General features: G+C 29.6%; 4 protein-coding genes and 1 long non-coding RNA gene across 24 annotated transcripts; 3 read left to right on the plus strand and 2 right to left on the minus strand.

The window, feature by feature from the left end:
- Positions 1–38: 38 nt before the first annotated feature.
- Positions 39–3,201, minus strand: LOC126873516 (B-cell receptor-associated protein 31). 6 transcript variants are annotated; one of them, XM_050634484.1, is made up of 4 exons: positions 2,195–2,497; positions 1,821–2,119; positions 1,317–1,727; positions 39–546 (listed from the first exon to the last, which is right to left on the minus strand). In XM_050634484.1, exons 2-4 carry the CDS (start codon positions 2,086–2,088, stop codon positions 536–538), a joined length of 690 nt encoding a protein of 229 aa, XP_050490441.1. In that variant the 5' UTR covers positions 2,089–2,119; positions 2,195–2,497; the 3' UTR covers positions 39–535. The 6 variants fall into 6 exon arrangements, with proteins under 6 accessions (XP_050490441.1, XP_050490439.1, XP_050490437.1 ...); XM_050634482.1 differs by lacking the exon at positions 39–546 and having other exon boundaries at positions 917–1,727; positions 2,195–2,242; positions 2,329–2,496; XM_050634480.1 differs by lacking the exons at positions 39–546; positions 2,195–2,497 and adding an exon at positions 3,054–3,201 and having other exon boundaries at positions 917–1,727.
- LOC126873524 (uncharacterized) lies at positions 3,160–4,046 on the plus strand. The gene is made up of 2 exons (XR_007692443.1): positions 3,160–3,304; positions 3,888–4,046. It is a non-coding gene; the product is annotated as an uncharacterized LOC126873524 (long non-coding RNA).
- On the minus strand, positions 3,852–6,557 carry LOC126873518 (MICOS complex subunit MIC19). Of its 6 annotated transcripts, none has more exons than XM_050634487.1 (3): positions 6,459–6,557; positions 4,556–5,082; positions 3,852–4,136 (listed from the first exon to the last, which is right to left on the minus strand). In XM_050634487.1, the coding sequence occupies exons 2-3, from the start codon at positions 4,962–4,964 to the stop codon at positions 3,961–3,963; spliced, it is 585 nt and encodes a 194-aa protein (XP_050490444.1). In that variant the 5' UTR covers positions 4,965–5,082; positions 6,459–6,557; the 3' UTR covers positions 3,852–3,960. The 6 variants fall into 6 exon arrangements, with proteins under 6 accessions (XP_050490444.1, XP_050490443.1, XP_050490447.1 ...); XM_050634486.1 differs by lacking the exon at positions 6,459–6,557 and adding an exon at positions 5,762–5,912; XM_050634490.1 differs by lacking the exon at positions 6,459–6,557 and adding an exon at positions 5,541–5,755.
- Positions 6,164–9,574, plus strand: LOC126873515 (B-cell receptor-associated protein 31-like). Of its 10 annotated transcripts, XM_050634478.1 has the most exons (6): positions 6,841–7,256; positions 7,505–7,575; positions 7,662–7,694; positions 8,243–8,433; positions 8,519–8,823; positions 8,911–9,574. In XM_050634478.1, exons 5-6 carry the CDS (start codon positions 8,550–8,552, stop codon positions 9,342–9,344), a joined length of 708 nt encoding a protein of 235 aa, XP_050490435.1. In that variant the 5' UTR covers positions 6,841–7,256; positions 7,505–7,575; positions 7,662–7,694; positions 8,243–8,433; positions 8,519–8,549; the 3' UTR covers positions 9,345–9,574. The 10 variants fall into 10 exon arrangements, with proteins under 10 accessions (XP_050490427.1, XP_050490428.1, XP_050490435.1 ...); XM_050634477.1 differs by lacking the exons at positions 6,841–7,256; positions 7,505–7,575; positions 7,662–7,694 and adding exons at positions 7,846–7,942; positions 8,057–8,107; XM_050634473.1 differs by lacking the exons at positions 6,841–7,256; positions 7,505–7,575; positions 7,662–7,694 and adding exons at positions 7,849–7,946; positions 8,057–8,107.
- A 450-nt stretch (positions 9,575–10,024) lies between these two features.
- Positions 10,025–11,214, plus strand: LOC126873520 (NADH dehydrogenase [ubiquinone] 1 alpha subcomplex subunit 13). The gene is made up of 3 exons (XM_050634493.1): positions 10,025–10,232; positions 10,526–10,676; positions 10,921–11,214. Exons 1-3 carry the CDS (start codon positions 10,136–10,138, stop codon positions 11,126–11,128), a joined length of 456 nt encoding a protein of 151 aa, XP_050490450.1. The 5' UTR covers positions 10,025–10,135; the 3' UTR covers positions 11,129–11,214.
- Positions 11,215–12,613: the final 1,399 nt, after the last annotated feature.

The following is a 12,613-nucleotide window of genomic DNA, read 5'->3' on the forward strand; positions in this document are numbered from 1 at the left end:
TATGCTTACAATTCTAATTTACTGGTCTCAATTAAAGATTTCCTTTGTCTATTACATTAGATTTGTTTATTAGATGGATACATGCTTTTGAAAACTTTTTATTAATTCTATTAGTATAGTAATGTTATTATGGTATTTTACTTTGTTAATAGTGCATTTTACGATTGCATCGTTCACACACTCCGATTAGTCGCTATAAATCGTTTAAAAGTAAAATAGCAATTTACTATTTTCGATGATACTTAAATATATACTCGTACATACGACATGTCGTCGCAAATAAACAATATCTTTCTTCATGGTTGATACATACTGGTCAACTTCTGTTATTGAAAACAGAAAATAAAATTAATCGATTACACCTATAGTTGTTTGCATTACATGTACATATATGTAGGTTGAATAGAACGAATCAACTGGTTGCAAAGATGCTGGCGTGTTACCGTGGACCGATGGATAGGAAGTCTCCAAATGCATATGCTATGGTATAACATCCATTTGATCGTCAGCCTCGAGCAAGTGTTGAAACTTTAACTCAATTCTTCACTGAAAATATGGCAATAACTGAAATAACAGTTCGATTTTCCGACGTGGTTACACCTAGATCTAATTTCGTAAATATGGATAACACGTTAACTTATAACTAATAATACACGTATGCGTACGTTTTTGAGAATCGTTTCTTTACATTATTTTCTTGATTGTTAGACATACAATGACGATTGTTTAGAGGTTAAACTGTTACATATAGTTAGTTTTACACAACGTGTTATACTGCTTTTTATAACTCTACATATGTACATATGTATTATGACATGTGTATTTTGCACATTATCATGAGAAACAGATTGTATTTAATAGGATCCAGATGTAAAATACAAAAGATAATTAAAAAGGAAATAAGTAAAAATAGATCTTATTGATCTTAACTTTATGTTTTATTATGATTAGTATATATTTTTCTTCACGAACCTTTCGCGAGGACTATAAGAATAACCCAACATACGCTGGACGACGGTTATTTTGTAACATTGAATTACTTATTTTAAATACTTTATACTTTCATCATTTATCCTCCATACAATGCTATACAATACACAAATTAATGTATAATATATACATATACATATATATAATTATCATATACTAATATATATACATATACATATATATCATATAATATAGAATATATGTATATAATGTAAAATACGTATAATTATAACAAAATTTGATGCAAATATTAAATAACGAAGAAGAAAAACTTAAAAAGGACGAAGGATGTAACAAAACCATCGTTTAATCACTTTTCTTATTACCGCTTGAACAAAGGCATTTGCTATGTTCGTCGTTTAAGCGGTCATACTCCTTGGTAAGAGATTCAGCTTGTGATTTTATTGCTTCTTTATCTTTCTTTTCTTTTGTGAGCTGATGTTCCAATTCTTGATTTTTCGTTTGCAGCTCCTTAACTTGATTCTTCCATTCTGTTATTTCTTCGTCGTGAGCTTCGTTTGAGTCATTTTGTGCAATCTCTCCGATTGTTTTTTGCGACAATAAATGTTTCGCTGTTGTAGTAGCAGATTCAGCCTGACGCATAGCTGCTTCATTTTGTGCCAACAGAGTGGCTTGAGTAGAGATTAAAATCACAAGTCGATGTATAACAAGACTTAAAAACAGTGCGAAACCAGCTATGTAAAAGTTTCGTTCCGCTCTGAATAATCTCATATTGCCTACGTAAAGTAATAATGGAATAGAAATTAGTTCCCCAAATAGATAAAATACCATAAATATACCACTAGAAATATATATATATACACACACACCTTGCATTTCAGCATTCAAATGATATTCTTTATGTTCGGTAACTGTAGAATATTTTCGCATTTCTCTAATAGCGTCCAATAGAAACAAAACCAATATTCCAAGTAAAAATAAGAAGTAAACTGATGCTTGACTACTTAAACTTTTTAGAAATTTAGATTTAAAAAGCTTCTGCCATCTTTTAGGTGAAATAATTGGTAATACTAATAATAAAACTACTACAATTTCAAAATAAAGAAATCCAGCAATTAAAGTCCAGTGCAGGCTCATGTTTATTTGTTATTGTAACGGATTTACACATCTGAAATATCATATAGAAAAATTATTATTGTCAATAATAATAATAATTACATACATACATACAAGAACAACTTACTGAAATTAATAGCAATAAAGTATTAAATTCAAACTAACTGTTCATCGTCTGCATTAACAATTTGAATAAATGTAATTAATTATAGAAACATAAACAAACTAGAAAATATATAATAATATTGGACTCGTACTAACATGTAATAAGAATTAGATAAAAATTATTAGATCAGTTATTTATGATCTAGAAATTTGTTTAACTGAAATGAAACTTTAATTGATTGACATCGATCAAATTCTATCTGTACATATAACTGCAAATGTTTATCATCGGACATTATGCAAAATAGAAATTATAAAATTAAGTTTTAAATTGTATCAAGTACCAAGAAGAAATAAATACATATTATCTATTTAAAATATTTTTTATGTCCTTAGAATGCGTATTAAATATATTACAGACGACGTAAATAATATAAAAACAGTCACCTTAATACCTTTAAAATCTAAACTAACCTGTTAGTTAACTGCTATCAACTATATGATGATTCATTCATCATCAGGATTGCCAATATTTCAAACTTAGCAATATATTTGCACGAAGTCAAAAGTATTTCGATATTGAATAATAAAGCAATATATTATATATCGTATTTAGATCCGTAACAAGTAAAATGATTCATCTTTACCTTATTTTACTTTACTTAATTTCTTACTAAAACGTTTCCAATTGGCAAGTGATACTAGCAATCTTGATGTTTATATTATTAATTGGCAAAAGTTGCTTATTTTGCACTAATTGTAATGCGCTAAATATACAAAATTGGCCAGTATTTGACTATTTCGTCATAATTAATCAATTAATTAATTAAACTAAAAGCTATATGATTTTATTCAAAACATTAGTCACTAAAAATACATACCAGTATGTAACAAGTAACTGGTATCTCCACGTATAGTATAAAAATAAATGGTACAAAGTGCGAAGTATGCATATGTATGTATTGTGAATACAGTTTTCAAAGTAAATTAAAAGATAATCATAAATTTATACAAGCCGTTCCACCTAACTCTGCCACCCTTGATTACTCTCTTATTTGTAACGGTACAAAAAAGATGTTTGGGCAGGAAGTTATTGTATTTCAGGGGCGAAATTAGGCTATGAGAATTAAAAGTAAGTCATCTCCTAGAAAAGATTTATGGAAATGAGTTTAGATATGAAGAAATTTTAGCCAGACGAAATGATAGGACGAAAGACGTAATTATAATGATATGACTATGTATATACGTGTCTTTGATTTTCTCGCTTTTTAATAGAAATTAATTAGAAGAGTATAAAGGCAGAAACGCGAAAAACATAAACAATAAAGATGAATGGTTCTATTAAAAAAAACGTGCTTCTATTACATCTATTATTCAAATTTTAGCCTAATAAATAAAGAGTATTGATACAAAATTACAATAATGATAATTATCACTTAACAAATAATTTTTTTCGAATCATTTCGAATCATATGAGACATATACGTAACACATCAATGTGATTCTCAGGATTACATATGTATATTTAGTATTCTATTTCTAACTGCCATTTCCTTTTCTTGTTTTTAATCAAACTTGTTTTCATTGGTTGTATTTTTATATTATTTAAATGTGATATTTCATAATAGGAATATTACTTATTGTTATTAGTATTATAAAAATAAGTGTACAAAGTCTGAATATATATATATATATATTACATAATTTATTTTCAGATAATTTATTTTTTGAAATTTTTTTATTAAATAACATTACGTTTGGCTACTAATAATTCAATATTAAGATATATTAACAACGTGCTGCAATCACACGAGCACGACGCTGATCTACGCAATTAGAAAACTCTTCGACTAAGGTAGAACACTTCAGAATTTCTTTAGGATGGTCCTGGTAACATTTGAACACTTTCTCAGAACTATTTTTGCATGGTTGGACAGTATCATGAATATTTACCCCTTTTTTACCTACAAAAAGAGATAATAAAAGGTAAATTATCAATTTGCAGTATAAACAATTTATAAACAATATAGTGTTTAAAGAATGCTACTTATATCTGTACCTGTATAATATATATATATATATATAATATATATGTATTTAACTTAATTTGTTTGTATAATATATATATATTTAACTTAAAAATGTATACACGCGGTGTGCATGTATGAGTATATGTGTAGAAATTGTACAAAGCAATAAATATTTTAAATATATAAATCTTATGAAAGTTTAAAAAAGAATGATCATGCGTACAATTATTAATAATTATTAACGAATGTTAACAAACAAAATATAAAGAGTGGTTAATATAAGACTAATTTAATTATGAATACCATACAGAGTATTCGTATTTTACAAAAGAAAGTGGCAAATTTATATATACCATCAATATATAATTGTTCCGCTGCTTTTTTATATTCTGCGTTAATGATTTCATTAATTTCTGAATGTTTCTGTTCCAATTTCTGCAAACGTTGTTGCCAATAATTATCCTGTTTACGAAATTCTTGTTCATTCTGTTGCTGTATTTGAAGAGCGGTTAAAGTTAATTGTGGATGATATGTGGGATATCCAACATTCGCTGGTATATCACCACTTTGAGGTAATTGTTGAGAAACAGTTCTTTTAGAAGACGGCTCCGCTAAAGTAGTAGGTCTTACTTCACTTGCCATGTTAATATTTGTTTCAGGCACTTTTTGAGTTAAACGCTCCACAACGGATTCTGATATTTCTATTACACCTATTTCTTCGTTATTGATAGTAAGTTTACGAGTACTTTGTCCAGAACCCATATTGTCTGTTTAAATTTGTTTTTTGATAAACTCACAACAAATTACTTGCAAATCTTATTACCTCTGTCAGTAGAAATGTTTTGTCACCAATAATTAAATAAACTGTACGACTGGTTACCTGAAACACATGCAAGATTAATATAAATAAATAATTCTTTTTAACACTTTTTAAGCATATTAATACAATGGATTTTTTATGCAAATACAAGTATCATACTAATATTATACATCTGTAGTATGATCTGTACTAGCATTTAATAAAGCAAGCAAACTAATAAAATTGAAAGCAATATCTCTTGATCACAATTTCAATATTACGTTTCTTATTGTTAAATGTCAAAAGTTCTGTTATACCAAAATAATATTTTATGAAAAAGGAAAATACATTTTTCACTACATTCTTCTTGTAATTCCTTTTTTTTTTTTGTTGTTAATATTTAGTCAAATCGCACACATACGTATGTAAGAATTTTTATGTCCTTTTTTTGTTTTACTAACTGAATATTAACAGATTTGCGAGTAATGTCAATGCACGTATGACAGCAAATGTGTACGTATCCTTTATTTTTTACATACTTTAATTTAATTACTGCAATCGATAATATAGCAACTGCTTGCAAAACTATTATTATCTATTAATAAGATTACAACTATACCAAAATCTGGGAACACTGTATCGATTAAAATTAATGTTTTATTTATCATGAATAAGACATAACATTTACACAACCACTGTAATTATTTATATGCATATGATAAAGACAATTGGATTTAGATGTACATCAAAGATACGGTACCGTTCTATTGTTATTACAGTAATATGTTTAAATATACGTTGATCAGGAAAAAAATATGTAACATGTAACCTACACACATTGTATATACATACATGCATACATATATATAGGTAGGTATACATATACATACAATACAAAATTTTATCGTAAGGGTAAGTTCACAATTCTCACGCAAATTCGAATTTCGCTTTGTAACATAAGTATTTACTTAAATTATAGGTAAGAAGGCGATTCTTTTCAAAATATACATATGTTTAAGTGTTTTCATAAATGTATATTCACAAAAATATAATCATTTATTATAAAAATAATTATAGAGATCATAGAGAATCATATAGAATCATTATAAAGGAAAAGAGGAAAAAAGAAAAGTAAAGGGTAAGATATTCTATAAATACATTCTTGTATCCACAGGAGTCGCCTGTGCATTAAGTAACTTATAGTAATATCAGGAAGCAGAAATTAAAAATTACCTTGCATTTTCTTAAAATCTCTATAATATAATTTTAGTTTTATTTCATTCAAATATATAAATTAAAATTCGGGAATAAATATATAACCTACAAATTTCGCGATTGTTAGCAGAGAGCTTTCTGTTAAAAGTAACAACAGGTAACAGTAATAAAGCATACAAACATAATTTCTTTCTAATAAGATTTATCTGATTGATTCCTTATCTTGGCACAAGAATACTAACCTTTAATTTCATACTAAAAAGGTAATATCAATATTTCCTAACAATAACCGTTAATTTTTGAAACATTATTTCTTCACTCTTCCTCGTCTCTACCCCTCAGAATTCTCATGCATTGTGCATTGTATTTAAATGTTTGAATGCACGTGATATAAGATCTTTTATACTGTTTTTAACATGTATATTCGTGACGGTAATAGCCTTAGTTTTTAACCCGGACACCTAGCCCGTCAAGGCCATTGTACCTGTAATTTGTGGAATGTTTATATTAAGAATATGAGTTTTTAATTGCCAAATATACGTCACATGTATACAAATATAAATATGACCATATATTTTTAACGGAATCTATAATATCATATAATGGAATGATAATATATATCAGATAATAAAATAATCTGAATCTATAGAAATATATCGTTGTATTACGATACATTAAAAAATATATTAATATATATGAATTATTAGCTAAATATTGACAAATCTGATGATAAGTCAGGATACATAAATACGCAGTTACAGAAATATGTAGTAGAATATTTCCTCCCTGCCAAAAGTATAGAAGAAAATTGAGTCGTGAAAAATCAACATGGAAAACAAGAAGATTTACATTCTGCGCGAAATGCTATAAATATCTGAAACAGAGACAGAGGCAGAGGCAGAGGCAGAGGCAGAAACAGTCTACTGATCCTTTATCTATTTCGAAAAAAAGAGGACTTTGTTGTCTTCCATATTGATTTTTCACAAACTAATCTTAAAACGGTTTTCCCTAGCAAGTGTTTATGTGAACATGATTAACAGGTCAGTTTGTTTTAAATGTATTAAAATAATAGTTTTTAAACGCTTACTATAAATAAATATATATAAATATTGGTTAGAATGTATGTAATATGTTTAAAAATATAGAAATAGTCTAAACAAATGACATGTGTTGTTGACTATTTTTTTATTTTTAACTTTGGTTACACTGTTGTTAATTTTAATTTTTGTCATTATTATACATAAAGATGTTTAAAGATGTTATTATACGATAATAATTTTTGTTACAGTTGCGAAGGAAAAGAAAAGGAAAAAAGAAAAAAAAAGGGAAAAAAGAAAGAAAAAAAGAAATAAATAGAAGGTAAGGATAAGAATTAATATTTTATTAAGATAACGATACGGGCGGAACTTTGATTTAATGGGAACAAAATTATTGTCATTTTTCAGTACAATAGCTTTAAATGGATAGAATCCAAAAATGTAAGTCTTAACTTTAGGAATCCAGCAGTGTAAATGTTACGAGTACGTAAAGTTGAGCATTCTTAGCGTATTTTTGACAGCTTACTTTTTGACCAGTCATGTTGGCTTTTCTATCCACGATTCGTTCAGTGATTGGAGTCGCTTGCTATAACAGATACACGTGAGCGGCGACCAATTAGACGGGAAAAGTTAAATATTTTCGTTGAGGTATATGCCCCTAAAACAGTAAAAATTAGAGCATGGAATTTGTAAGTGAGTACTGAATTAGGTTGGAGTTAGTCACAAGATTCCAGCCGCCTACGTTAATGTGTTAATTTATGTGTAAGGTTTATCTACAATACGTGTCAATACTTTAATTACAGCCGGCGAAGGTACCCAGCGAAAAAAAAACGAAGGAGAATAAATGCTCATTTGTGCGTGTCAATCAGGTGATAGATAGAAGTAGCATGGCATTAAAATAAGCTGCTAAATACGTTAAAAACGCTTGACTTTACATACGTACAACTTTTGAATCGCTGGATTGTTGAAATTAAGATTTGCATTTTCAGATTCTATGCATCGAAAACTATTGGATTGTAATAAGAAAAGGCAGTAATTTTATTTTTACTCATAAAGATTTCAGTATTATAATATCTCGTATGTTATAGAGGTACCTACATATCTAATTAAATGATTTTTATTAAACATTTCTGTTCGTATGAATATAAAATTCTGACATATTTTCTATAAACATCTCTCGGTAAAAATATTTTTGATGGTGTTTATAAAAATTTTCAACTGGAAAGATGAATATGCAGCATCTAAACGTTTTGTGATATTTTTAGATATTTACAGAAATTAAAGCAATATTTAATCATGAGTCTTCAGTGGTCTTTAATCGCTGGATTTCTGTATGTCGAAGTCATAATAGTTTTACTATTGGTGTTACCAATAATTTCGCCTACAAGATGGCAGAAGATTTTTAAATCCCAGTTTTTAAAAAGTTTAAGCGATAGAGCATCAATTTATTTCTTAATTTTGCTTGCGATATTAGTTGTGATTTTATTAGATGCTATTAGAGAAATGCGAAAGTATTCAACAGTTGTAGCTGTAGAGAGAGATCATCATCATGTCGATGCCGGATTGCAAGGTGTATATTCATATTTTTTATCACATATGATATTATATCTATCTTGAATTTAGGATTTGATTCTGATTCTATTATTATTTTATACAGGTAGTATGAAACTATTCAGGGCGCAACGTAACTTTCATATATCTGGTTTTTCACTGTTCTTAAGTCTCGTTATACGTCGTCTTGTAATTTTAATCTCTAATCAAGCCGTTCTACTGGCACGAAGTGAAGCAGTTACGCGTCAAGCTGAATCGGCAACTACAACAGCGAAACATTTGTTGTTACAACAAAAAATTAGCGGAGAGACTGTTCAGAATGACTCGTCCGAAGCTCATGATAAAGTAACATTAGAATGGAAAGCTCAGATTAACGAATTACAAATAAAAAATCAAGAATTGGAAAATCAACTTGCGAGAGAAAAGAAAGATAAAGAAGCTATAAAGTCGCAAGCTGAATCCCTTGCCAAGGAATATGATCGGTTAAACGACGAATACAGCAAATGCGTCCAATCAACTAGCGATAAAAAAAGTGATTAAATTCCTTTTATTTCCTTCTTATACTCTGTTCTTCTATGTAAAAATTGCTTTCGACTGATATCTCATATTATAGAGTTCTGTCGCCCTGTATATCTATGTACTGTATAGATAATAAGATAAGTAAGAATAAATTATTTAATATATAATTATACGTTAGAAATCTATGTATAATTAATTAACACATTGATATGTGTTATAAAAACGCTTAAATATATTTACTCGATACCGTATTTTATTGAAAATATTGTTATAGTAACCATTTTTACATATAGCAGTAATATTTAAGTACGATTGGCTATTTCAACATACTTTATTAAAGTTTTACAATATAGTTTATCAAAATTGTAAATAATAAAATACCAAATACCAAATACAACTGCTCAATTCTTTTCTTTTTATATTTTACTTTGCTTTTCCTCATTTTTTTTTTTTACTTTTTCTGAACACTGAATATCAATCATATTAATGTTTATAGAAATTTCTGAAATACATATAAAGGTGAGAATTGAAAGGCCTAATTCGAAAGTTTTACCTGTTTACTGCATTTCATGTACATACATGTATACACGAGTAAAGGAGCCGTGCATACACAAATGTATATATATATATATATATATATATATATATTTGTGTGTGTGTGTGTGTGTGTATATAGGATGAAAAATAATTTCTGGATTATTCACCAGGAGTGCTAGTGTTGTTCCTATGTTCTAACCGAAGTCGTATATGTTATACTGTCCGTCTTTATTAACTTATTCATTGTTTATACAGTGAATGAGAAGTTAAGAAGGATGTCTCGGCCGAAAACAGGACCTCAAGATTTACCTCCTAAGGGAGGATATGCTCCTTTCAATGTCAATCGAATCAAGCTACGTACTTTACTAACAGGTACAAACTAACCTATAACCTACATGTATTAGTTTATTATCTGATAGATTATTGGAATTTGACTCGGGATTTTTAAAGTAGTGATAGACTGAAATTAATCGAAATTAATAAATTTGAATATACGATTGTTTCTTTAAGTACTTGTGTATTTGAAATATCTGAAAAACGATATGTAAAATTACGAGAAAGTAAAATTAATGGAATTTAGTTAAAATATTAATTTACAAGAGCAAATCATGTGGCAAGTGTTATATAAAACTATAATGGTAGAACAAAGTATAATTAATTTTTAGGTCGTATGGGTGTGGGGATATTTATTGTTACCAATGTCATCTCATTTCCACTATACTATAAAGATTGGGTAAGCGAGCGAATAAAAATGCTCGAAACGAAAAGTCGAGAACTAGCAACAGTGCCCATGTTGTTAGCAGAAAGAGATAGAGCGTAAGCATAATTGTCTTATAATGGATATCATGTAATTTGCCGTGAAAAAGATATCTTGTATAAGTTACGCTATTTGCTGGTAGAATTTCATAAACGTTAGCAATATAGTTTGCTATTATCCTCATTTGCGTTTCATGTATTATACTATTTTTCTAATACATATTTATTAATTATATGAATGTATTGCGTATATATTTTTAAAAGATCTTTGCATTTAAAGCGAGAATAATTCTTTGTCACACAGGATCTTAAAACATCAGAAACGAATGAGAGAATTAGAGGCTGATGTAATGAAGGATTTCCCATTTTGGGAAGTGGGCACATTTTTTGGAGTGCCGATATACGAAAGTGTTCCAGAAGATACATATATCGAACCAAATTTCGGCGAATGTTACACGTATGCAGATCCTTTCGATTTCCCAATAATGCAGAGCGCACATTTGCTAACGTAAACTTTGCATTATGAGGTTCATACGTAAGATAGTATGTTGTATTATATTAAATATAATTAATAAAGTCATATTAGAAATACAGGAAATTGTTGTGTACTTGTCTTGTATACCATAGCGAAAGCTGTTAAGATCGTAATCTTTATCATGCGATTATAGTAGAAATGGAGTAATTATTACGTAGAATTTCGATAAAAATTTCGAAGGTAGTTTACGAGAAATGAAATATTATTCGGGCGATTGCTTCGATCTATCGCGTAAAAGTTGTAAATCTTTATACATGCATTTCTTAGAAAAAAAAGAAAAAAAGAAAAAAAGGGAATGTAGGAAGAGAGCTGAGGCTCTAATCCGGTAGATGCGATCATAAAAGATGACAAATTAATCCACTTAATTAGTTTCCTTTTTTTTTTTTTCAAACGAAAATTTGTCCGACAATCCGATCTTTGACTATACTCGTACGTGTTCTCGAATTATGGATACTAAAAATGCACGTATCGTGTAAGTACTTTGATATCGCATGCATAGCGGACTAGCAGTAATATACGAGGTACATAAGTAATATAAGAGATACATATTCTCTTTTAGTGGAGAATTTACCACCAACCGGGTACTGCCACCTATCGGATCCGACCGAAATCGCAAGAAACTAACAGGAATATAGAACGTACAAGAAGGTGTATCCCAGACGAGATCCTGTGTTGAACAAGGAGCGCACCACTGTGCGACAAGGACAGACATACGTTTCTTTCTAATTCATCGAATTTTCGACAATTGTTCCGTTTCTGGGACAAAATGCCGCACTTTTAGAATCGAAGAATATAGGAGGGGGGATCCCTGAGAACGGTCTCGCGCCGATTTCGAATTAATGGCTAATTATTTGGTTTTTAATAATTATCCGCGGCGTTCCCTAGTCAGCCAGGGCCCACGTCGCGAATTTTCACATAATTCTCGCTACAAGCAGTTAATTCGCGATCTTTCATGCACAAAGAATTTAGTACAGGATCTAAGGATGCCTCTTCAATTGCTTGAGTAGAGTAAGGGAGAAGAGTAATTAAGGAATAATCGTGAAATTAGAGTGAGAAGTATGTCTGTCGTTGTCGCACAATATAGCCTGTCCTTGTCTAACAGGAGTTGAGATAGCTGCTCGCACATTCTATACTCCTGTTACTTTCCTGCAGTTGCAGCCGGATCCGATAGATGGCAGAGCACTCGACTGACTGGTCAGATGCTAGAAGAGAAGAAGAGTAGACGAATTGGTATTATTACAAGTTTTATGTAGGATGATTGTTAGTGAGAAGGATAGCGTGCGTACACACGTGCAAAGTAGGTACTCACTGGTACTTACTGGTGGTAGTTTTGATTCTCGTTAGTGGAAAAGACTAATCGCGTAATTTTCTTTGTTAGACCGTCGGCTTTCTTGCTACCGGTGTACTCCGGGGAGACGTGTGTAACCATGCGTGTATTGGCGGGAAGATTGGCTGGAAGGGT

This window comes from Bombus huntii, chromosome 14 (assembly GCF_024542735.1).
Source record: "Bombus huntii isolate Logan2020A chromosome 14, iyBomHunt1.1, whole genome shotgun sequence".
Lineage (NCBI taxonomy): Eukaryota > Metazoa > Arthropoda > Insecta > Hymenoptera > Apidae > Bombus > Bombus huntii.